Genomic DNA, 25,260 nt, shown 5'->3' on the forward strand with positions numbered 1-25,260 from the left:
ATATATATATATATATATATATATATATATATATATATATGCTACTTTCCTCCTCCTCCTCCTCCTCCTTCCCTCCCTCCCCCCCCCCTCTCTCTCTCGGTTTTATTATCTTATTGTCAAGCCCCATAATTTGTATTCACAGCAGGATGAATCAATATAAGTCCTGAGGAGAAGATACATTATTTTGTTAGTGTTTTAGGCAGATAATGAAAAGTATGCAGGCTTGACTGGATGGGTGTGTGTGGCTTTTATCTGGAAATACACAGCTGTTTAAAAAGAAGCAATGTACACAAATTTATTTCAAAACACATACCTGTAGGTTCCCATAGCATGTGTTCAATAGCCTTCAGGTTGCCTCTGTTATACAGAGCCAAGGACATTAACTATTGTTGGGCAAAACCAGCAGTGCTGCTCTGCAGAAAGTTTGGGGGCTTTCCAGTATTTTCCATTATAAACCTTCTGCCATGTTCTAGAGTCTAGATTACTGGTCTGAGGCAGCTTCTGCATCTTCCCAGGCATATGTAGAAACATCCTTAGTTAGCATGGTTCAAAGGCATCACCATGTCACGCAACACTGGGAACAGCTGGACAGCTCAGTTGGTTAGAGCATGGCGCTGATAACACCAAGATCGCAGAGAGAACCTACTGGATCCTGTTCAGCTTAGGCTGCAGTTGAAGAAGAAGAAGAAGAAGAAGAAGAAGAAGAAGAAGAAGAAGAAGAAGAAGAAGAAGAAGAGGAGGAGGAGGAGGAGGAGTAGTTTGGATTTGATATCCAGATTTATCACTACCCAAAGGAGTCTCAAAGCGGCTAATATTCTCCTTTCCCCTCCTCCCCCACAACAAACACTCTGTGAGGTAAGTGGGGCTGAGAGACTTCAGAGAAGTGTGTCTTGATATGGCCTACACATGTACATTTTACCAGTGTGCATAGGTAAAAACTGTATGGTCAATTACTAAAATAAATGAATAAATCAGGTGGAACAGCCACACAGTTTTGACCTACAAGCATTGGATTGAAATGTTGGTTGTACTTTTGAGTGTAAAATCTCATAATTCCTAGAAGTATCTTATCTATTAGCCACATTTACATCTTAAGTAGTTTTTTTTAAAAGAATTGCAAATCCATATCCTGTGTTTGGTACAAGCCTTTTTCTGCAACTATAATGAATAAACTATCTATCTTACAAAAAAAGTATCTTGTCTTTGCTTTGCATTCTGAGGTAGCATATCAGCTTGTCCACTGAGGCAAATTCCAATACAGTGGTGCCTCGCAAGACGAAAAGAATCCGTTCTGCGAGTCTCTTCATCTAGCAGTTTTTTCGTCTTGCAAAGCAAGCCTATTGACGGATTAGCGGATTAGCGCTATTAGTGCTTTTAGCGGCTTTTAGCGGTTTATCGGCTTAGCGGATAAGTGGATAAGCGGCTTAGCGGCTTAGAAAAGGGGGGGGAGGAAAAAAACCCCGCAGGAACTCGCAAGACATTTTCGTCTTGCGAAGCAAGCCCATAGGAGATTCGTTTTGCGAAGCACCTCAAAAAACAAAAAACTCTTTCGTCTAGCGAGTTTTTCGTCTTGCGAGGCATTCGTCTTGTGGGGCACCACTGTATTCCCACCCACCCATCCATGTTGGTGCTTCTCAGTGGGAGACGGCCTTCTCCCGGCACCGGTCCAGAAAGCATAACACAGCATTCACTCTTCCAGACGTTCAAGCAAGCAGCAGAGCTTAGTAGAAGCTGAGACTGAGGATATGTAGTATCTGGGTGTGGTGATTTATTTACAGGATCGAAATAAAGAACAGAGCCATTATGGCGTGTCTCTTCTCCTCCAAGACAGAACAACAGAACAGAACAAAGGACAAAGAAGACGGAAGTGGCGCACAGTTCCTTCCATTCCCACGCTTCCAAAGAATGGAATGCCAACACACAGAGCATGTGATCTAGTAGTCACACATACACTCTGCAATACGGGAGAGAATGAAAATCTTGACACCCCAACCATTTCTTAATGGACCGTGTAGTTGAAAGTTACTTAACATAAGAACTTAAGATGAGCCGGCTGGATCAGGTCAATGGCCCATCTAGTCCAGCATCCTGTTCTCAGGGTGGGCAACTAGATGCATAATAATAATAATAATAATAATAATAATAATAATAATAATAATTTATTATTTATACCCTGCCCATCTGGCTGGGTTTCCCCAGCCACTCTGGGTGGCTTCCAACAGAACACTAAAATACAATAACCTATTAAACATTAAAAGCTTCCCTAAACAGGGCTGCCTTCAGATGTCTTCTAAAAGTCTGGTAGTTGTTTTTCTCTTTGACATTTGGGAGGGCGTTCCACAGGGCGGGTGCCACTACCCAGAAGGCCCTCTGCCTGGTTCCCTGTAACTTGGCTTCTCGCAGCAAGGGAACTGCCAGAAGGCCCTTGGCACTGGACCTCAGTGTCCGGGCAGAACGATGGGGGTGGAGACGCTCCTTCCGGTATACTGGACCGAGGCCATTTATATGCATGATCTGAGCACAACGCCACTCTCCCTTCCTGTGGTCTCCAATATTTGGAAGAATTACTGCCTTTCTACATTACTGCTATCCTACATTGTTCAAACAGAGATGTATATTTTCGATGGATTTTTTTTTAATGGTGGTTATTACATGCTCCTCTCACTAACACTTTGCATGAAAATGTCAAACGAGGGTGTCAATGGCTATATCCAACTAAGTTAAAGCAGTCCCACTGAGATTAATAGACCTAAATTAGCCATGTCCATTAATTTGAATGGGTCCACTCTGAGAATGGCTAACTTTGGATACAATCCAATATCAAAATTTTTCAGAGATAGCGTTCACTATTAAAGACTGCATTGATTTCAATAAGAAAGAAATTCAAAGTGCTCTTCTGAGCAGTGCTGGACTGACTGGTCAACTGAAACGTTATGGCCATTTGGGTTAAATAAAGCAGATGGGGAGAAAATATAAATTCATTTACTTACTTAGTGGAAGATCCAGTCTGTGAGACATTTGATACTTTTTATAGAGTATTAAATACAGAGTTTTGCCAGCTGGTTACTGTAGTTGAATGGTTTTTCATCTACGGGCACAATCAGGAATACTTACTAAATAGATAATACGTTTTGCTTTTCAGGTTTCATTTTTAACTGCATGATTTTCTTTTAGAAATTGCTAAGCAATCTGCTGCTATTTTCCCTGTACAGCACTTCAGAAATAGTAGTAATTTCTAAAATGAGCATATGACTAACAAGCACTACATGTTAGCCACTGCTTGCCGCTCTATACCAAATAAGAGGGACACATCTTATCAGGCTGGGGGAACTCTCTTGTCCCAAATGGATCACTGACTCAATGCTTTTCCCTAGTTGCTACAGATGACTTACAATCCCACAGGATTCCTAGAAATCCCAGCCACCTGGCCCATTTTCTGAGAAATGGAGCTAACACGTGATTCGGATTTCTTTTAAGACTGAAGGAGCCAAGCTCCATGAAATGGGATTTCTTTTATGAGCCTAGGAGTGGGTGTTAAATAGATGGCTCTTTCATCATATTTCAGAACATGGAACTGCAAACACCACTAGTTCAGGTGACAATAATTTTGCCCCACCTATACGTTCCAGGAAAGGGTATAAGGTGGCTGGTTTTAGCTCTACCAACTGGAAGTCCAATACCAGTTTGCTACCTTTCCAGGATACAAGTACTGCGTTTTTAAAAGAATAGTCCTAAGGAAAAGTAAACTGAAAAGTAAACTAGGCCTAACAACATAAATGAATTAATGGAACTAGCAACTGTGTTCCAAGATATCCTCCTACCATTTTCTTACTATACTTGGAACAGGAGTCTCTTGTGTCTCTGGTATACTCTTCTTTAGGGAAATTTCCTGTTAAATTTATAACAACACAGTGATGGCATCCAAGTCCCATAATGACTTGTGATATCATTCAAAGCAGCATTTCCCAACCCGGTGCCCTGCAGATGTTGTTAGACTCCAACTTCCATCCGCCCCAGCCAGTATGGCCAATACTTGGGGATAATAATAATAATAATAATAATAATAATAAATTTTCCTTTATACCCCACCCTTCCCTGTTCAGAAAACTGGGCTCAGGGCAGCTAACAACAAATTTAAAACACTTAATTGATGCAACAAAAAACAGCATAAAATACAGTATAAAATGTGAATAACAATAAATTCAAAAATCAAAAATCAATTTAGGGGGGAAATCCATCCAATAAACATTAGATGATCACCAGGGCTAGCTGGCTAGATTAGTCCTATTTGGGACAGCGAGGAGACCAAGGGGAGAATTAGCTGTGGGATCCCAGAGGGGGTTGGATACTGTTTCTGAAAAACCAGTTTATATTAAACACCAAGCTAATATTAATCCCAAAGATTCGTAATCCAAAAATAAATCTACAAACTTCTTGTTTTTGTGTATAGATCGATATCGTGTAATATGATATAAATATAGTCATGTACCTATTTTATCGACTGGAAACCTAGAAACGTGTTCTGTTTATGCCAAATGCACACTCTTGAGAAGAATGTGTAGCTGCTGTGGATTCAGCTTGAATCATTCCTGAAAACAGTTTCGTTCAGTGACAAAGAGCAGTGCAATTAAGACTGGCCTTTATAGCATCCAGATTGGATTACTGTAATGAGCTCTGTGCGGAGCTACCTTTGTGCTTGATCTGGATGCTGCAGTTAGTATAGAATCCTGCAGCATATAATACCTCTGATCTGAGAGCTGCACTGGGCCAAGTTCAAGATGTAGTATAAAAGGTAAAGGGACCCGTGACCATTAGGTCCAGTCATGACCGACTCTGTGGTTGCGCGCTCATCCCTCTCTATAGGCCGAGGGAGCCGGCGTTTGTCCTCAGACAGCTTCCGGGTCATGTGGCCAGCATGACTAAGCCGCTTCTGGCGAACCAGAGCAGTGCACAGAAACGCTGTTTACCTTCCCGCCGGAGCGGTCCCTATTTATCTACTTGCACTTTGACGTGCTTTCAAACTGCTAGGTTGGCAGGAGCTGGGACCGAGCAATGGGAGCTCACCCCCCGATTCGAACCGCCAACCTGATCGGCAAGTCCTAGGCTCTGTGGTTTAACCCACAGCACCACCCGTGTCCCTACCTGTAGTATATGAAGCCCTTAATAGCTTGGTTAAGTTTACTTGTGAGATAGTCTTACTGCATCTATGCACACCTGAGCACTTCGATCTGTAGAACTGGCCCCATTTCAGGGGCCATATAAACTGGTTTTGTGCTTGTAAAATATACATATTTTAGCTTGGTTGCACCTATTCTTTGAAATTCCCTGCCTGGTTACATCAGGAAGGTGCTTTCGCTTTCATCATTTTGGTGTCTGCTTAAAGTATTTTAAGTATACCTGAAGGAGCGTCTCCATCCCCATCATTCAGCCCAGACACTGTGGTCCAGCTCTGAGGGCCTTCTGGAGGTTCCCTCACTGTGAGAAGTGAGGTTACAGGGAACCAGGCAGAGGGCTTGTCAAGGAAATAAACAACTATCTGACTTTTAGAAGACATCTGAAAGCAGTCCTGTTTAGGGAATTTTTTAATGTTTGATGTTTCATTGTATTTTTAATATTTTGTTGGAAGCCGCCCAGAGTGGCTGAGGAAACCCAACCAGATGGGCGAGGTATAAATTATTATTATTATTATTATTATTATTATTATTATTATTATTATTATTGGCAAGTCTATCCAGACATGCAGGTGTTGAAGTGTTTTAATCTTTTTTGCTGCTAATTTTAATTACCTCCATTTTTAATTATGTTTATCTGCTTTTATTGACAATGTTAATATTTATCATAAACTGCTTAGAGGTTTTATTACAATCAAGCAATATATAAAGAAATATTAGTTCATATAAAGAAATATATAAAGAAATATTAGTTCATATTAGTTCATTTTCTGAGCTTGGTCAAGAATTGTCCATTTTGGTTGCCAGCCCCTGAGATCCATCTTTCCTTTCCCAACCCCAGACTGCAAGACTTGGTAACACAGATCTCTTCAACAGATTGTATGCAGTGTGTGCTATTTGAGAGCCACCTGCGGAATAGTCTCTGGGGATTGTGACCTTCTTGAAAACAGATGGTGCCCTGCCTCATTGACTTTGCACAATCCATTGGTTCTATCATGCAGAAGGACTACAGACCTTTCAAGAGGCATCATGGTATTGTCAAGCATGCATGTTGGTGCTTCTGTCAATGCCAGAAATGCATCTGTGATGTTCCATGCATCCCAAGCTCACTTTTTGTCTTTCCCAGAGATGAACAAGGTGGACAGACAAAGTGTTTCCTTGTTCATGGGCCTGATTTTGTATTGTAGAGGATGGGTACTGTTATGTACTGAAGTTCTCACCCTGGGCCAGCAGGGGGATACTGTAGATAGTTATGCAAATAAGGGATCGAAAGTGACGTTCAGTGATTGGATAGTTTTAGAAAATTGTTACAGTTACATTGTACTGGAGCTCTATATAAGCAGGCTGACTGAACCCTTCAGTTCTGTTCTGGCCTGTGAATAAACAAGAGCTGTTTGAAGAATCACTGTGTCGGCTGATATGTTCACCCACAACTTAACAGGTACTTTGTTTTGTGCGCCACAAACCACCCAAAGCAGAATTCTTGGTGTGTGGCCAACACCTTCCCTTTCTGCACCTTCTTCAGTAGAAAACGCCCCTGAAGGCAACACAAAACCATTCCTAAAGGAGGACTCACCACAGCCCTGTATCTCGACTCTTTTACAATGTGTGGAGCACAAGAGCTGCAGCTGAAAGTAACAGGATACAGATAGGAGGAGGTGGTGTATAGCAGGCTGAAGGCTGTGGTGTAAAGATAGCAGCGGCTGCTGCAGACCAAGAGGTTCATCACAGGCTTGAAGCATAAAGTGAACAAACGACAGAAATGCACACATGTCACTCTCCTATGGCCCAGGCAGCATTGCTTATTGGGATCCATATAAAAATTGTTTAAATGCACAATTTTAGGCTTACCTGCCCTTGCTGGCCCTTGAAGGGGCACTGCGTATGGACACCATATTAAAGTTTGGATGAATGCCAAGTTTCAAAGTTTTAGTCAGTTTTAGCTTAACAGGTTGAATGCCAGATCCCATGAACTGCTGCTGCAGTGCATTGACTCATATGGCAAAGCCATGAAGTCCGTGTTTATTATATGCACTGGATAAACAAATTGTAAAAGGCAAAGGCAACTATACCAGTGAAGGAGGAGAGCTAAATTCTTCCATAAGGAGAGGAAGCTGACTCTTCAGGAAAAAGAAACAGCTTAAAGAAAACCTTTCAAAACCAAAGGACAATACTTAGCATCAATAGAGGAAAAGGGCACAAGAAAGGACATGATGGTTTAAAAACTGGCTGCACATAAACAACATAATGTTACAACTTCTGAAGTTTACCAATTCTGCTAATAGTTTTAACAGCCTCCGTCCCCAGCACGCTGGACGAATTCCAATCTGAGTTGATCTATTCTACGTAATAACGTTTTCCCTGTAGTTTTGGCTACCTCGTCTCTTCCTTTTCCTCCCCTGACCTATTGAACAGCATATAGACCACATTCATCAAAATGCTCTGTTAAAGAGGTGCCATGTTCATTCAACACCAGAAATGTCCACAGTTCAGGGGCAGGTGAAGTAATTTTGGTGTATAGTTGAGGCCTCTGGGAATAAAAATCAAAAGACCGGCATATCAGCTGGTATTAACTGGCAGAGTTCCATTAAAACGGGGGGGGAGGGGGAAGCTGTACATATTATTACTGTTAAATAAAACACTCCACACCTATTTTAAAAGGATGTTGTTTAGGTTGCAGATTGAGTCAGGAAATGTCAGATTTATAGTTGCCCATGCAACCTCCTGCTTCCCTGTTTGTCCTTCCTGTGCACAGAAGAGAGAAGGTGTCTTACAAAAGACGAAACACAGACTGCATCATGATCCCTGGTGGGACAGCATTAATTATAGTATTTCCTAAATTTTGCAAACTTTGCTTCCTCTCAGCACATTTGTATTTTACACTAGTCGGGGACACACACACACACACACACACACACACACACACTTTCACTCCTCTGACTCCTACAATATAGAGACTGAAATTAATTTTTTAAGACAAATATTGGTTTTGAAGGTACTAGCAGTTTAATGATAACACAGTTTACAAACCGCTTTATCAAGCGGTATATCAATTTTGTGAAATAAATAAAAATTAATAAAACACCAAACCATGGCTTAGTTTTACATCTGAATATGACCCTTGATATGGAGCGCTATGATCCGTGAATGAAAAGCAGTATAGAAATTTAATAAAAAAAACAAATAAAAATAAAGCACTGTAGATCAGAAGTCTCTCAGCCATCACACATAGTTTCGCAATATGTGGTTTCCCAATGGAAGTACAGCCATAATGATCCCTGCCAACAATAGAAGCCATTGGAAGGAGGTACAATGCGTGTAAAGCTGAGTGAGCTCCCCAAATCTCTCACTAGATTAACTCGGGGGGGGGGTTACAGGGGGGGGGAATCAGGAAAATTGAGATAATTTTCTTGAGCTTGGAAAATGCATTCTCCCTTCCCTGAGAGTAGTGGCTGCAGAAGCCTCAGTGAAGGCACATAGAGCAAAAAGGTAGGTTTGTTCTCTCTCCCCACCCCCCACTCTCTGCACCTCTCATGCACTGGTAACAGTACCCTAGAACCCAAAGTCTAGAAACTATTGAGCTATTCTATGGTCCTCAGAACGTTTTCCTGTGTACTGTACTATCAGGAGCATAAGGGCAACAAATAAAATGGGTAGGAAGGAAAGAAATCTACTTCCTCTCACCATACGCTACCAACAGCTATTCCCACAATCACTGCTTTTCATGTAAGTATAGGGGGGAGAGTGTGTTTTGGAGGTCATGAGTGAGCAAGGTGTTTTTTTGGCCATAGTGAGGACCAGCAAACAGGGAGTGGTATTGCTGGATCAATCCATCAACCTCTGATGGGTGATTTAGAAGGATTGGGTCTGGCGTCACTTTTGCTGTGTGTGTGTGCCAGTATCCCTACTCAGCATAGTTACATCTCAATGCAGCTCCTTCCTTGGAAGGGTCTTTGGGGTTGAAGGTACATGCAGTAGGCAATAAACACTCATGGATGCCATGAAGATTCAGTCAAGTGTAGAGGTTTACTTGACAGGCACAAAAGCATATTGGTAGCAAATATATACAGACTGTCATGGTCAAGGCATGCTTAGAGTCCAACAAGAGTCCAAGACTCTCTCTCTCTGCTTCTGTCACCGCAAGACACAAGCAAGAGATTCACAACAAGTTGCAACAAGTTACACAGAACCATTGATATCAGTACTCCCTGTCACACTGCGCATGTCCAAAGAACGGTTACCACAGAAAATGTCCTTGCATAGACAAAACAATCTCAGCCTTTTGCTGCTTCTTGAAACTTCTTCTCTGTTCTTCCCTGTTTCAGGAACAAATGATTCTCTCACACACAGAACATCCAATAGGTATGACACTCAGAATTCTTCGGCTCAGATTTTGATCTGAGAAGGCAAATAATTTGAGGGCTTTAAAAGTTTCTCTCTTGTTTGATAGGGGCTTTACCATCCCTCAGAGTTGATCTCTTAGACTGGCTCTAAAGAACTTCTCTGTCATCTCTAATTATGTGCCTGAGTATAACTTGGGATGTGCAGTTTGGCTGTCAGATGTCTTAAAAGACACATATAGGTTCTGCCACTTAGACTCAATCATTTTAGCTTTGCCTTTATATTGCCCTGGCATCGTCTTTCTGTCCCCCCCCCACAAGGCAGTGTTGCCACGGGCGAGAGACTCACACATGTCAGAGAGCCAAGGGCCTCTGAACGAGATACAAGACTCCTCATATTCTTGTACACACATATATAAGAAGTCAGTGAAACAAGCTTATCCAGCGATATGCCAGCACAGAGAAGAAAGGCTGCATTTCTCACCTCCCTTTTTCAAGTGTGAAGAACAAAGTATGGTTGCCACTACACAAGGCTGTCCTCGTCTTGGTTGTCCATTGTAACATCTTCTACAGTCCACCTCTTTGCATGAAACTATCACAATGTCCACACTATGACAGTGTCACGTCAAACAATACGTTGCAGTAGATCTTAGGGCAGGGATGGAGAACCTGTGGTCTTCCAGATGTGGGACTCCAACTCCTTTCAGCTCCAGCCAGCATGACCAACAGTCAGGCATGATGAGAGTGGGCAGTGTGACAACATCTGGGCAACACAGGCTCCCCCTTTATATCTTAGGGGTAAAACTAAGACCTAGATATTTTCAAGAGAAAATGAGACACAGAGCTGTGCTGTGTTTTTGGCAGCAGACCCATGTCTAGAACTTCTTAAATAGTCATCTAAGAGTATTTTCACATAACCTATATTTAGGTTTAAACTCACCTGCAGGGGAATTTGCTCAGGCCAAATGGGATTTTACCTAGGGTTGGAACAAGCTATCAGTATTTCTGCTGAATTACTTTTACATACTGTAGAAACAAAGAACAGAATGGAATCCTAATTTTTATGCTGTGTTCTGTTAGAAACCACACAAAAGCTTTCTATTTACACTTAACAGCAAGGGATTGTTTGTGGCAAAGAGTCTATAGGGATCTTTTTAAAAAAGAAAGAAGGAAAGAAACCCTTCCCATTACCTCTACATTTCAGTTCTCCTAATATGGCAAACACATTTTGCAAACTATAGCCATATTTTTTGGATCAAAAGGAAAATCATATATGCCGCCGCATTGAAAAAAGGGATTAAATAATAAGACCCATCCAGAGAAGTCTCTCATTTTTATGCATTTCTGTATTTTCTGGTTTTGTTAATCAGAAGCAGATGAACTTCTCTTCGCAAGAGTGTTACTGACATGGCTCGTATCAAGAAGTATGATGTTTCCAGCCATATATCCAACTTAAAGAGGAATAGTTACATTTGAATAAGCAACAAAACATGTGGATGTTTGTCTGAATTGAATGAACTTATGAACCTTAGAATTCACGAGCCAGTCCTAATCATAGCCAAACATCGCCAACATCTGCTTTTTCATCTTGGCCAATTTATACTGAAAATCCTAGAATCTCATCATCCCAGCTTCAGGAAGAGAGAAAATGGCAGAACGGGAACTGGATATGCAAAGCTTTCTGCAATTTATTCTCTTATCTTCCTTAACCTCTCAGAAGGGGGGCGGGTAAATAGTTGTGGTGCGAGTTAGCAACAGCGTTGTCATTCCCTCACATGTGGGTGTTCTAAGGAATCATTCAAATGAAATACAAGTACAAGCTCACCCAGTGTTGGCCTCATACCCAGCACTCACCACCACTTAGTGCCCCCCACCCAGTGGGTGCTCTTCTTCAGCCACCAGCCTACACCCTTTCGTCCTTCCTCCCTTGCAGGTAGTCTTGCTGAATGGCAACACTCCATTACTCCATTACAACCTGCAATACATGTTACTAAGTCTACTTGTTTGTATTGTATTGTATTGTATTGTATTGTATTGTATTGTATTGTATTGTATTGTGTTTGCTTGTCTCCTACTACAAAAATTTTCCAAGTTGACTTAGAATTTTGTCCCTCCCAAGCTGTCATCCATTAGCTGAGATCCAAGAAGTTCTCAGGACACTTCTACTTTTTCTTAGAGTTAAGTCCTTGTTTAATGCCCTGGGAACCTACCAGTTGAAGGACTAATCTCTCTCTCTCTCTCTCTCTCTCTCTCTCTCTCTCTCTCTCTCTCTCTGTGTGTGTGTGTGTGTGTGTGTGTTTTAGACAGCAGTATTTGGCTCTGCCACAAACAAAATAAAAGATCTCAAATTGACTCACAAGGCCTTCCTTCACCCCCAGGTATTTTGGTAGTGAAAACAGAGTCCCTTGGCCCCAGTCTATGCCTTTTCCCTTTGGCTGTACAAACAGCAATCCAAATAATCAGAGGCTGCATATCAACTGTGTGCCTAGGAGCAATTTCTCCTTACGAAGTCTAAGCTTAGGTTCAGTACGGAAAGTACCAAAGGGGTAGTGCTGTGACTCTGTTGCAGCAAAAACAACAAAGACTCTTGGGGCTCCTTAAGCTTATGCCACAACAAATTTGTTAGCATTTTAAGGTGCCACAAGATCTGTTGTCGTTCAGTAAAAACAAAACAAAAAACTATGCTGGCCTTTTAACGTTTGTAGATGCAGATCATTCCACAAAATCAGTTGAAACTCTATGCTATTATTTCCTGCTTCTATTTAAATAAAAACATGGTTGGAAACTGCTGTTCAGGCTTATAGGTGTGGAAGCAATTGTCTTGTGATGGAGAGATCTGGTCCTTGTTGCTGCCAGGGAAGTGTTACATTTATGAATGACCACAATAGCCACAAATAAAGAGGAATTTGGGGATTTGTGGACATTTTGCATGGAGTCTCTGTGATACAGGATTCAAAGGGTTTTTGTTGTTGTTGTTGTTTGCCCAAGATGGACATACAAAAGAGACATGTTTTTAAAAGTGGACAAATAACATTGAGCTGACTCTTCTCCCTTCTTTCTGCTCTTTGATGGAATTTCCATTTCCGTAGTTTCCTCGGTGTTGAATAGCAGAAGGTTCATTGGGTTCTTATGACTAATTTCCTCAAAAACTACACTGTGCCTATTAATGCAGAAGCCAGTTTTTGGCATGTAGTTGTGAAGAAAAAGGATGAAAAATAAACATGTATAACTTTGGAGCACTTTCGGAACACAAACTACTCTTTGTTTGGTATTTGGCTGTAGGTAATGCAAACTCAGCAGTCCCAATGTGACAGCATATTTAGCCAAAGACTAAAGTTAAAAAACAACAACACTGGAAGTTGAATTTTGTTTTGTTTCTAGGATGCTCTTCGGACCCATGTGCTAGAATCCCCAGGTGCTCTACTGTGTCCAGACAGAGAATTCAAGTACAAACTACGCATTCTGCTTAATGCATCGGGTACAAATATGTCTCAGTTTTGTTAAATCACCGCTCTGTGTGTATGTGCATGTGTGTCCAATTATTATTAGGATTTCAGGGCACAGGGAGAGGTTTTTTTCCTTCCTAGCCCAGCCACACACCCCTCCCCCGATTATTGCCCCCTGAATGGCTATGAAGCTTATTCAAAAAAGTTCCCATTGGAACCAATGGGAACAATTTTCTAAACTTTGCAGTCATGTCGGTGGGGCTGGGAACACAATTCTGAGTGGGCAGTTTGTGGCTGTAGTTACTTTACCAAAACCACTATGCATGAAGCATACTGTGTACTTTCATTTCATTTCATTTGTTTTTATTACAGCGCAACAAGACAAGAACCCACCGACTGCATACAAATCAATATGGCTAACTTGACCCAACAACCCCTCTCCCCACACACAAACAAAACTCACTGCAGTCAACTGAAGGTAACCAACCATGCCCTGCTCCCCCGCCCAAAAAAAAATCTTTCTCACTTAATTATTCCAAACTCCATATCTGCTGTTTAACATCAGGCAAAAAACATCCCTCTTCAGTCAGGTCTTTGGCTGATGACATCTAGTACCCTTTTAAATATGCTGTGGGGAGAGGGAGGGTTTGGGTAGTTTTTATTATGTATTTTGTGGGGGGGGGGGCTTTTTATATATTGTATCTTTGTGTTGTGAACCGTCCTGGGATCTGCAAATTTAATAAATGATCATGATAATCTGTGTGAAGTTGTTGGGAGAAGCCCCTACAGGACTTGGAGAATAGTGTCATTAGTACATTGATGACATCCCAACTCTATTTCTCAGTTACATCCACGCCAAACAAGTTGGCTTTCAAATAAGGCAGGCATTGGCTGCGATGTCATTTCAGTGCTTGCAACCACACCTGGAATACTGTGTACAATTCTGGTTGCCTCACCTCCAAAAGGACACTGCAGAGCTAGAAAAGGTTCAGAACAGGGCAAGGAAAATGATCAAGGGCATGGAGCAGCTCTTGCATGAGGAAGTTGCAACATTTGAGGTTTTGTGTTGGAATCCTGGCAGCCAAGACCCAAGTCTGGGACAAGTGCTCTTTGGTGAGCGAGCCCCAGCAGAGGGGTTATTGTCACCTTCCCTATCAGAAGCAAGGAGCAGGTAGTGATATATCCTTAACTGTTGTCAAGGAAGATAGATGTCCAAGAGATCTAGGGCGTTGACTGCATTATATTGTTTGCTGGTTTAAAACATTTCTAGGCATTTCCAAAACACTCAAATCAGTTTACATAAAATATGTAATCCAGTTCTAATGGCCTTAAAACAAACTCATAGAAATTAATAACCTGTAAAAAAATATCTACTAGCCTGCTGGGGTTGGCAGGTAAGGGATGGAGAGAGCTGGTGCAAAGGCAAAAACTTCCTTCCTCTAGCAGCTCACCTGGTTTCTACATTTAGGTGAGGGGAGAGACACTCACTTGCATGCAATTGCTTTCCACCAGTGGCTAACTGTGGGTGTGCTTAAATACATGGCTGAATTACAACAAACCTGTTATGTACTGAGTTGAATAGGATCCAAACTGCAGCAGTCTGATTGGTCCTAGAACAACAGGATCCAAAAGGCAGCAGTCTGATTGGTCCTAGAACAATAGGATTCAGAATGCAGCAGTCTGATTGGTCCTAGAACAATGCAGCAGTATGATTGGTTGGCAGGAACCACCCAATCATGCTCCAGATAGAAGTGAATCCACAACCTGATTGGCTTACAGTAGAATTCCGGAATTAGCCAATCATGTGCAGCCCATTGTGTAAATAATGTATATAAAGCAGATACTTTGAGGGGACATTCATTCATTCCTCCTCACCACTATGAGCTGAATAAAGAGCATGAAATCACTTTGCGACTCTGAGTATATTTCAAAACCCAACATAAAATCACAGAAATAACACGAGGAATGCTCCCTCCCTGTCCTAGATTGATGTGAGATGCCACTGATTTTTGCCATCTGCTAAATAAGCCACAAACCTGTTAAACCAGAGAATTTGGATCGTACCAATTTAGCACTACAGGCATCCTTTGCTTACCACACTAACTGTACTTTCCTTGCTGTTATTGAATAGTCGGAAATGTTCCCCCTTCAGAGTAACAAACTAAGAAACCCAAATATTGCTAACCTAAAAAAAAAAAAAAGGAAGAGGCAGCAGGGAGAAAAAGTGTTCTAAACAAACAAAATGTTGATCTGCCTTTTATTAATTTCATTTTTTATCTTCTTGTATACAGACGTTTGACAGCTATGACATTCATGGGCAATGCATTTGAAAAAGAAGACATAAATATTCAGAGACATATTAGAATGCTGTTCAATGTAAGCACCTGTCTACTTAGTGTTGACAGAAAATCATTTACTTTGCTTTATGCATGTTCTCTCTGGAGACCACTGAGGTCCTATTTTATTTAAAGAGCTGGTCCCAACATCGCTGCTTCCACTCGAAAATGCAATATATGCAGCTAATTATATTTATCGAGGAAACAATTTTGGTTTATATTTTCAATAATCCTTAAACAATTTTGTCAATTCCTTACCCAGGATTGGCTTCTCCCTGGGTATCAGAAGGCATGTGACCTCATGATGTCTTTATTTATGACATCACAAAAGAGGCAATGAAGTCTATGATATCATAAACGTAGCAGAACCAGCAACGATGCATCACTGTAGGCAGCAGCATTTACTTACAGAGCAATCTTGTGCTCCGTGTGTGTAACTCCGAGTTCAGTGGGGCTTACTTGCAGGGTAGACAGGATAAGGTTACAGCCTCACTCACAGAATCACTTTATTTATATTGTTTATCAAATGTTACTGCCACTTGCATTAAGTACACAGGGTTTCTCGTCCTAAAACCAATAAGTAAAAGAGACAAAAGGTTTCTTTTTCAAGAATTGGAGACATTTGTAATCTATTTCTTCGATCAGATTTCGGTTTGAGAATGAAAACTCTATAAATTTACTGAACTCTACTTTACTCTAGTTCAGTAAATTGGCTAAATTTTACAAGTTGCTGCACAAGCAAATCAGCATGTAGGTTTAAACCAGTGGTTCCCTAACTCCTTCCCCCTCCTCAGACCACTTGAAAATGCTGAGGGTCCTGGTAGACCACTTCATTCCCCCCCCCCCCCCCGCCGCCAGTTGTAGCAGTTATAATGCACTGTCCTAGGTGCTGTATGATTTTTAAATTATATTTTGACAGAAATGCTGAATGAACTTTGTGGAGCTCTGGTGGTAGGACCACAGCTTGGGAACACCTGGATTAAACACAAAGACTGCTGCACCAGCATGTGTTACAACTTGGGGCATCAGAAACTGACCCGGAGCATTGAACCTGTGCAAAAGCACAAATTAAGTGTGCGTACCCTCCAACATTTCTCTGATGAAAATAGGGACATCCCATTCCATAATGATAATTTTACTATTTATACCCCACACATCTGACTAGGTTGCCCCAGCCACTCTGGGCAGCTTCCAACATGTATAAAAACTTAATAAAACATTAAACATTAAAAAGAAACCTTCCCTATATAGGATTGCCTTCAGACAGCTCAGGGGTTGGATAACGCCATACCCTCCAACATTTCTCTAGTGAAAATAGGGACATTCTAAGGAAATGAGGGGCATTCCAGGATCAAATCAGAATCCAGGATGCCTTCTCTACATCAGGGACATCCCTGGAAAATAGGGACACTTGGAGGGTCTGAGTGTGTTTCCAGATATTGTGCACATTATTTGTGCTTATTAATATTGCAAAGGGTCATTCAGATATAGTTGGCAACAGTTATTTATTTATTTATTTATTTATTCAAATTCATTCATTCATTCATTCATCAGATCTTTCCTGATGAGGACAAATCCAAATAAAACTGAGGATGGGGGAATATGGACTAGTGTTTTGATGCTAATGATGTTGCATGGGCACTGCAGACAGAGAGAGAGAGAGACCCCAGACCTTGCACACAGGAGAGGCAACTGTCTCATATTAAACACCCATCTAGTAGCGCCCTAAGCCCGCCAATCCTGCAACAGCACCTGTTGTCAGATGCACAATAGCAGCAGTGCCTGATTATTATATGTGGTATAAAACCTGATTGAAGTGGTTGGTGGACAGGACTGGAGAAAACCCACGATTCACTCTAAAGGCCCTATTCATGTCTACTCGGAATTAAACTCCATTGGTTCAACGGGACTTTCATGTACGTGTGCATAGCTTTGGTGCATAACTCTGGTATGCCAGCATAACAGAAATACAGCATAAAACAGTAATATGAAAGTGCAAATTAAAAACTAATAATAAAAGAAACTGCAAGAAAGAATGGCTTCTCAGTTAAAATTACATTTAAAATTCTTGTTTTCCTGAAAATTAAAAAGGAACAGAACAGGCAAGCTATACTAAGAAGGGGGTTTTACATTGGGGGACCCGTGCCTGAAAATGTCCTATACCTCTCCACCTACTTATAGTCACCAATATCAGACCCTCCAATGTTCCCCATTTTACAGGGACAGTCCCAGATTTACAGAAGGCATCCTGCTTCCTGATTTGATTCCAGAATGTCTCGCTTTTCCTTTGAACATCCCTATTTTCATCAGACAAATGTTGGAGGGTATGAAATATAACTTCAGATCAGGGGTGGGGCAAGTCAAGCATAAAATGGCCAGTCAAGTTTTTCTGAAACCTAAGGCACAAAATCTCCACCATAACAGTAAAATAAAGGTAAAGGTAAAGGACCCCTGACAGTTAAGTCCAGTCGTGAACGACTCTGGGGTTGCAGCGCTCATCTCATTTTACTGGCTGAGGGAGCCAATGTTTGTCCGCAGACAGTTTTTCCAGGTCATGTGGCCAGCATGACTAAGCTGCTTCTGGCAAAACCAGAGCAGCACACGAAACACCGTTTACCTTCCCGCTGGAGCGGTACCTATTTATCTACTTGCACTTTGACATGCTTTCAAACTGCTAGGTTAACAGGAGCTGGGACTGAACAATGGGAGCTCACCCCGTCGCGGGGAATCGAACCGCCGACTTTCCAATCAGCAAGCCCAAGGCTCAGTGGTTTACACCACAGCACCACCCACGTCCGAAGAGTAAAATACAACAATAATAACCAACAGTTTGCTGCCCTTTTGTGACACTCAAAACCAGCCGCCTGAAGCAGCTGCCTCACTCTGGCTAACAGTTGGGCCAGCCCTGGCTGGAGAATCCTTGGCCATCAATATATTATTGGACTGCAGCTCCCATCAGCCCCAATCAAAATGTTCAGGAATGATGGGAGCTGTAGTCCAGCAATGTCTGGAGATTCATTGCTTCCACACCCCTGCTATGGACAAAGATAGTATCCGGAATAAGGCCTCATCTGATGATCTGGTGATTAAATTCATAGAATCATAGAACTGTAGAGTTGGAAAGGACAAGGGTCATCTAGCTCAACTCCTTGCAATACAGGAATCTTTTGCCCAATGTGAGGGTCGAACCCATAACCCTAAAATTAAATGTTGCCAGCAGTCTTGTCCCAGTGGCTACTCTTGGGACATCGCCTTAGATATACTGACACGAACAAACCCACTCTCTGTTGACACCATTTCTGCTATAGGAAAAGGCACAAGGAGCCAAACCACAGCTAGATGCAGAAATGACTGTCCACAGCAAAATCTGGACTAAGCAGCACGTGGAAGCAATGTGCCCTGACCTGCTTTAAGCAAAAATTATAATTAATTCAGATTGTGCATACAGTACATGCTTAGTAAATGAGATTAATTCTGCGGCGTGTACTCATGCTTGCTTTCTGAAAGCAAGCTTCTGGCTGCACTGTTCTGAAAGGAACTGCATGACCCCCAAAGTGTAAATTTGATACCACGCCTTGTCGTCTTTGTGAAGAGCCCTGCTTTCCACCAGATTAACACCGAGGCCAGAAAGAACTCCTTAATGCCAGACTCACACAGGTCAGAATAGCAAACATATCAGATTATCAAAAATATAATCAGAAGCAAGCTAAAGAGAACAGAAACTAATTTGAAGTGAGCACGAGTGTTATGATATTTTAATACATTTTATGTTACCTGACAGACATGTAATGATGTTAACTAAGACCTGATGATGTAGCAATTGGGGGGGAGCAGGAAGGAGAGGCTTGGAAAGCAGAGGAAAATCATTAGTTTTCAAACTGCAAAACCTTACAATGCTGCCACCTGTAGGGAAAATGCTGCAAGGACAGCGATGTATATTTCGGTCCTGCATCCTTCGCTGACACACAAAAGCACAGAACGGCATTGACTTCACAGATGCAGGTGCTTGCTGGTAAACAGTTAATTCATCAGGTGAACTAAGAGAAGTGCCTGTTTTGGTCTTGTGTCTTTGACTCTCATCTATAATTTAATTAGGATCATGAAATAGCAGTCCATAGAAATTATGAGCTGTATGATTCCAGATCACACATCGATCTCTTTGTCCAATTAAGCAGATTCTTTCCATAGAAAATTGCCCCCATCACTGATGCAATCTCCCCCTTTCTTTCCCTTCCTCTCTCTCCCCAGAGAACATAATTGGCATTGGAGCATAAGATGCCTAGTCTCATGCAGATGATTTAAGATACACAAACTTTTGTGTTTCAGATGATTGTGGCTGGGAAAGTGAGTGTTACTGCATGTAGAAGAGGGAGCAAACCTTTCTTCCCATGCAGAGATCCTCCTTTCAGAAAGTCCCAATCTGCCTGGGCAGGAGCCAGTGCTGCTGCAACCCAGTCAGGCCAGCAAAGAGGAAGGCAAGGCAGGGAGCAGATTCTACCACTAAGGCATCAAGAGCTTAAATAGCCAAGAGGCAGTAAGCAGGGGAAGGAAGGAAACTGGGCTGCTGGAGAAGAAAAGAGGGGAACAAAGGCTGCAGGGAACCCCCCCTCTCTTGGATCCTATAGTGAATGTCACCAGAGAGAAACCAGGCACTGATGGGCAAGGTAAACTTTCTGAGAAGGAACATAGCTATTGCTCTAATAGCTCATGGGACATTGGGACTGTACTGCCTAAGGAAGGGAGGGCAAGATTGGCAGCCTGAGCCTCTACCTGCAACTAAAGCTCAATAAATCTGGAATTTCCACATTTCACCTGCCCTGTCTCCAACTGGGGCTCACCGTTGAGTGCATTCTCCGTGGAAGCCATGGATCATGGGGCATTCAATGTGCCACTCCCCCAGGGCAGCTTCACACACAGCCTCCTGCCATGTGTTTGTAGTAGGTATTTCAAAAAAGAGACGACAAGAGAATCGTCATGCCCAGTCCCAGCTTTGAAGCCATTTCTGCCTTAATGAAAGAGTAGACAAAGCTGCATGGGTGTATGTGTTTATTTCTCGCCTTCCACACATGCATCTCAAGGAGAGGTACAATAAAAACAGCTGATGTGTTGTTGTTTTTTAAAAAAATACAAATTGGATACCCAACACACAGACTCATTTGTCCAGCAGGGAAAATCTTTCAGAAGAAAAATGTCACAATTGTAGCTGGGTAGGGGCAGAAGGAACAGCCTAGTCAGAAGAGAAGAGGATCCAAGCACAGGAATTCTCACACTTAAGCAACCTCTTCCATAACTGTATTATTTTAATGCACTCCTATCTCTAGGCTTCCCCCAGACTAGACTATTAACTTCACGTGTGAGTGTTTCATACATCTGAAAAGCAGAGCACCGGGCAAGGTTATTAGTCACTCTATTGTCCATCCTTCATGGATGAAATGACACAAGATAATATCTGAGCGACCATTTGCAACGTTATCCATTGGAACAGTCAGTGAGTCCGTTTGCTTGCATTTCCACATAAGGGTGCAAGAAATGTGTTCTGAAACCAGCACAAAGCCCCAAGGAAGGTAGAATACTTGGGAAGGGTATATCATCTACCTGGCCAGAGTCTAGAGAGTCTAGAGAGCCAGTGTGGTGTAGTGGTTAAGAGCGATGGACTCGTAATCTGGTGAACTGGGTTCGCTTCCCCGCTCCTCCACATGCAGCTGTTGGGTGACCTTGGGCTAGTCACACTTCTCTGAAGTCTCTCAGCCTCACTCTCCTCACAGAGTGTTTGTTGTGGGGGAGGAAGGGAAAGGAGATTGTTAGCCGCTTTGAGACTCCTTAGGGTAGTGATAAAGCAGGATATCAAATCCAAACTTCTCCTCCTCCTCCTCCTCCTCCTCTTCTTCTTCTTCTTCTTGGGACTGAACCTGTCAGGCATCAGAGGATCCAACCCCCACAGCAGGTTGCCAGGAAGGATAAGACAAGGAAAGTTCTTACCAATGCTTTTTATTCAATATTCACAGAGAGAGGCTTAGAATGCAGCCACTTGGAGTAATGGTGTTGCTCCTAGTAAATCTCCCCTCCACTTCTCATGTGTTATCCCTTCTACAGTTGGCGCTGAGGGCCCTTTGCTTCTGAGCCCTTTGCGCTCCTATTTTTAAGGCTTGCCAGGTTCTGGGAGATGGTGGGTCTGAAATGCTTTCTAATGATAATGTGTCAGCCAGCTGCTCAGGCTCTGCCTCCTCCTCCTTTTCCCAACTTCCTCATCTTCCTCTGAGCTGTGATGTCCCTCAACCCCCTGTTGTAATTCTGAACTGTCTTCTTCTTCTCTGGAAGGGTCAGGCTGGGGAGGTGGTCTCCACCATTCCTCCTCTGCCCAGTCACTGACAGAGCCGTACTGAGGAGCTCTTTCCTCTTCACTGGACCAAGTTTCAAAATTGTTCTTACATCAGGATTGGGCATGTCATGTCTTTGAGATTTTGCAGCATCTAATGAACTAGGAATGAGATGCTCTTCCTCCTGCTCAGCATCTCTCTCAGCAATAGCCCTCTCCAGGTATTATAAATCAATACATATGTAATAGGTGCAGGACAGATAACGAGCCTCTTATGTTCATCCAGCATCCTATCTCAGTAGCCAACCAGATGCTTCTGCAAAGTCCACAACCGAGCTTGAGTGCAACAGCACAATGCCCAGCAACTAATTCTTGGAGGCACCATGTGTCGTGATCCTGGAGGCAATATGGCCACATACCTTCCAACATTTGCCCGATGAAAATAGGGACGTCCCATCCATAACGATAATTTTACTATTTATACCCCACACATCTGACTAGGTTGCCCCAGCCACCCTGGGCAGCTTCCAACATATATAAAAACATAATAAAAACATTAAACAATTAAAAAAACAAAACTTCCCTATACAGGATTGCCTTCAGACAGCTCAGGGACCAAATAACTCCATACTCTCCAACATTTCTCCAATGAAAATAGGGACATCCTAAGGAAAAGTGGGACATTCCAAGATCAAATCAGAAACTGGGACAGCTTCTCTTAATCAGGGACATCCTTGGGAAATAGGGGCACTTGGAGGGTCTGTAGCTATCAAGATTATAGCTTCCTTTTGCCTGGCCTTGAATCTTCAGCTTCATTGGAAGACTCCGATTCTAGTATTATGAGACACAGAGAAAAACTTCTGTCTGATCACTTTCTCTACACCATGCAAAGTTTTATTCACCTCACTACAGAAGGTGCACATGGCTAGGCTTACATGTATTGAGCGTGGCTGGTCGCCATCACACTGAATCTATTTTAGCCAGTTCCCATGTGGCTGACACAACATTAAGACTCACCCTGACACCTACAGATGCTGTTTGCAGCAAGTTCCATATTGGAGATGCAAATTAACCATCAGAGCCCAGTCCCTCTGCAAGTTTCCAGTTCCTTGCATGACCAAGGCACAGAACCAGCAACTGCCTTTCATGTATGATGCCAACTATGCTCTCTGCTAAAGTCAGGATTTTATATTTTGACCTTGAGCTGTTATACTTGTCATTTTGAAGGTAATGCCACAATTTCCTTTTGTTAAAAGGAAATGGCAGCGATTATATCTAATGCTTTTGATTGTTATGTTGCTGTTTCCTCATATTCGCCCTTTCGAGAAATGTATTTGTTAAAAAATGCAAATGCTTTTCTTTGTAAATAATTCTGGCATTTTGCTTTCAGTGCAAACACAATGCTAACTGAATTTATAGCCATTTTATTTTTATTTTTTTTAAAAAAGAATACCAAGATAGGCAGCATTGTATTGTAATTTACTCTGACTTGCATTGTAGTTTACTCTGGGCTCTTGGGACAGGTTGAGTTCCAAATATAACATCCTTGGTCTTGCTGTAAAATGACCCACTTCTTCCCATAGAGGCCATTCTAAATATCTGTTACCTAGTGGCGAGTTGGAGAGGAAAGGGCAAACATCCTTGTAACAGTATCACCGTATCATCTTCTGCATATCCGCAGTGGTTATTTCATAGACCAGATACACTTGCTGGTTGTGACTAGTGCCAATGGGTTTGTGGGCAGTCATCTCTTGGCCATTTTGAGGCCAATGGAATACAAAGAAGGGCCTCTCATTTGGATCGTAGACAACATGCATTGTTTATCAACTTGCTAGCCCTTTTAATATCTCAAGTTCTTTCAGTTCTTTCTGTCGGCTATATGCACACTATGCACCAAACCATGACCTTATATTCCATGCTAATTAATTAAATTAATTAAAGGGGGGGTTAAAAAGGTAAAGGTAAAGGACCCCTGACAGTTAAGTCTAGTCGTAAAAGGTGCTTAAATGCACATTCGTGAAGAAACCAGAAGCCTTCCTCCTGTGCATGGTAGGCCAATTGGTGTCAAGGAAAGATAGGACGTTTTTTATGTATGCTACAACAGCAGCAAGAGTACTTTTAGCAAAGTATTGGAAGACACAAGAACTACCCACACTGGAAGAATGGCAGACCAAGGTGATCGACTACATGGGACTGGCGGAGATGACTGGCAGAATCCGTGACCAAGGGAAAGAGACGGTGGAAGAAGACTGGAAGAAATTTAAAGTTTATCTTAAGAATTGTTGTAAAATTAATGAATGTTAAAATGTCTTGGGTAATGCAAAATAGAATTGCAGTGACAAACAATTGGATATGAGAAAAAAGATTTAAAGAAAGTGCTATAAGAAATTGAAATTAGGGGTTGCTGGAATGATTTAAAACAGGGATGCAGGAAGGGGAGGTATGGGGAAGTCGCTGAAAGAAGGTTTTAGGAAAGAAAGGTTAAGAAATTATACGTGTTTATATGTTTGTTTGTTTATGTATTGTGTTGTATTGTCTTTAATATGTGTTGAAAAACCAATAAAAAATTTATATATAAAAAAAAGACAGTTAAGTCTAGTCGTGAATGACTCTGGTGTTGCAGTGCTCATCTCGCTTTACTGGTCGAAGGAGGTGACGTTTGTCCGCAGACAGTTTTTCTGGGTCATGTGGCGAAACCAGAGCAGCACACGGAAACGCTGTTTAACTTCCCACCAGAGCGGTACCTATTTATCTACTTGCACTTTGACGTGCTTTCGAACTGCTAGGTTGGCAGGAGCTGCGACTGAGCAATGGAGCTCACCCCGTCGCGGGGATTCGAACCGCCGACCTTCTGATTGGGTTGCCAGTGCCCAGGGCTGCATGGAGGGGACATGGGGAGAGAGGAGAATGGACGGAGTATGCATGCGCATTCAACTGCCCAGCGGCATTGGTGTCACCCAGGAGATCGCAGCCACAGAAATAAGAAGAGTTCTTCTGATGTCTGAGGAGGTCACTTCCTGGTTCTCATGGAGAAGCCATTTTCAGTGGAGCCCAATGACAGAAGAACACAGCTTGAGGCAGTACGGGTGTTGATATTTTGCACCCCTAATAATTTTGCAGCCGGGGCAACCACCTTTGTGCCCTTCCCCCACGCAATGCCTCTGCCTGGTAAGCCACTCAAAAGAATAACAGGTAGAAAGTCCTCTGCCTGAGAATGTGGCGACAACACTTAGCCAGATGGATAAATAGCCTCACCTGGTATGAGGCAGCTTTCTACGTGTGATAGCAGGGGTCCAGGATATGATCCCTATTCTCAGCTGTGAAATATTTCAGATAGACAGGCAGACTTGTAGAGTTTTCAGGGACCACAGGGGTCATCTAGTCCAACCCCCCTGCAATACAGGAACCTTTCACCCAACGTGGGACTCAAACTTTAATTAGATGCTTTAATTAGATGCTACAAACTTTTGACCGAAGTTCATATTATTTTATTACTGTGCAACACCCTGTAATACATTTGGCACATCACTTCTGTTCTTAAGTCTGATTTTCGCAAGCGTTTCAGTGCCTGTTGATCGTGGGAAAGTTCCAGCCCATGGTGAATCCCCTTCAGCATGCACCAAACATGTGCTATATCTATCTTTTAGTCCT

The 25,260-nt window shown here is 42.3% G+C and overlaps 1 protein-coding gene and 1 long non-coding RNA gene across 7 annotated transcripts in view; one reads left to right on the forward strand and one right to left on the reverse strand.

The window, feature by feature from the left end:
• The window catches only part of LOC310766788, a 65,739-nt gene extending 64,920 nt beyond the window's left edge, over positions 1–819 (reverse strand). Inside the window, exon 1 of the long non-coding RNA XR_014550414.1 lies at positions 314–819. This is a non-coding gene — a long non-coding RNA (uncharacterized lncRNA). The remainder of the gene's footprint in view (positions 1–313) is intronic.
• LOC310765832 (uncharacterized protein) overlaps positions 1–16,505 on the forward strand; it is a 44,461-nt gene extending 27,956 nt beyond the window's left edge. Inside the window, exons 3-6 of one of the 6 annotated variants that reach the window (XM_083621396.1) lie at positions 12,893–12,989; positions 13,866–14,128; positions 15,249–15,333; positions 16,213–16,505. In XM_083621396.1, the coding sequence (XP_083477522.1) occupies positions 12,893–12,989; positions 13,866–13,996 (228 nt within the window). In that variant the 3' untranslated portion in view covers positions 13,997–14,128; positions 15,249–15,333; positions 16,213–16,505. Of the gene's footprint in view, positions 1–12,892; positions 12,990–13,329; positions 13,717–13,865; positions 14,177–15,248; positions 15,334–16,212 lie in introns of those variants that run through there. The other 5 variants (XM_083621397.1, XM_083621399.1, XM_083621401.1 and 2 more) reach the window with 5 other exon arrangements.
• Positions 16,506–25,260: the final 8,755 nt, after the last annotated feature.

Source organism: Podarcis filfolensis, assembly GCF_964270895.1.
Source record: "Podarcis filfolensis genome assembly, chromosome: 1".
In the NCBI taxonomy this organism is placed as follows: Eukaryota; Metazoa; Chordata; class Lepidosauria; order Squamata; family Lacertidae; genus Podarcis; species Podarcis filfolensis.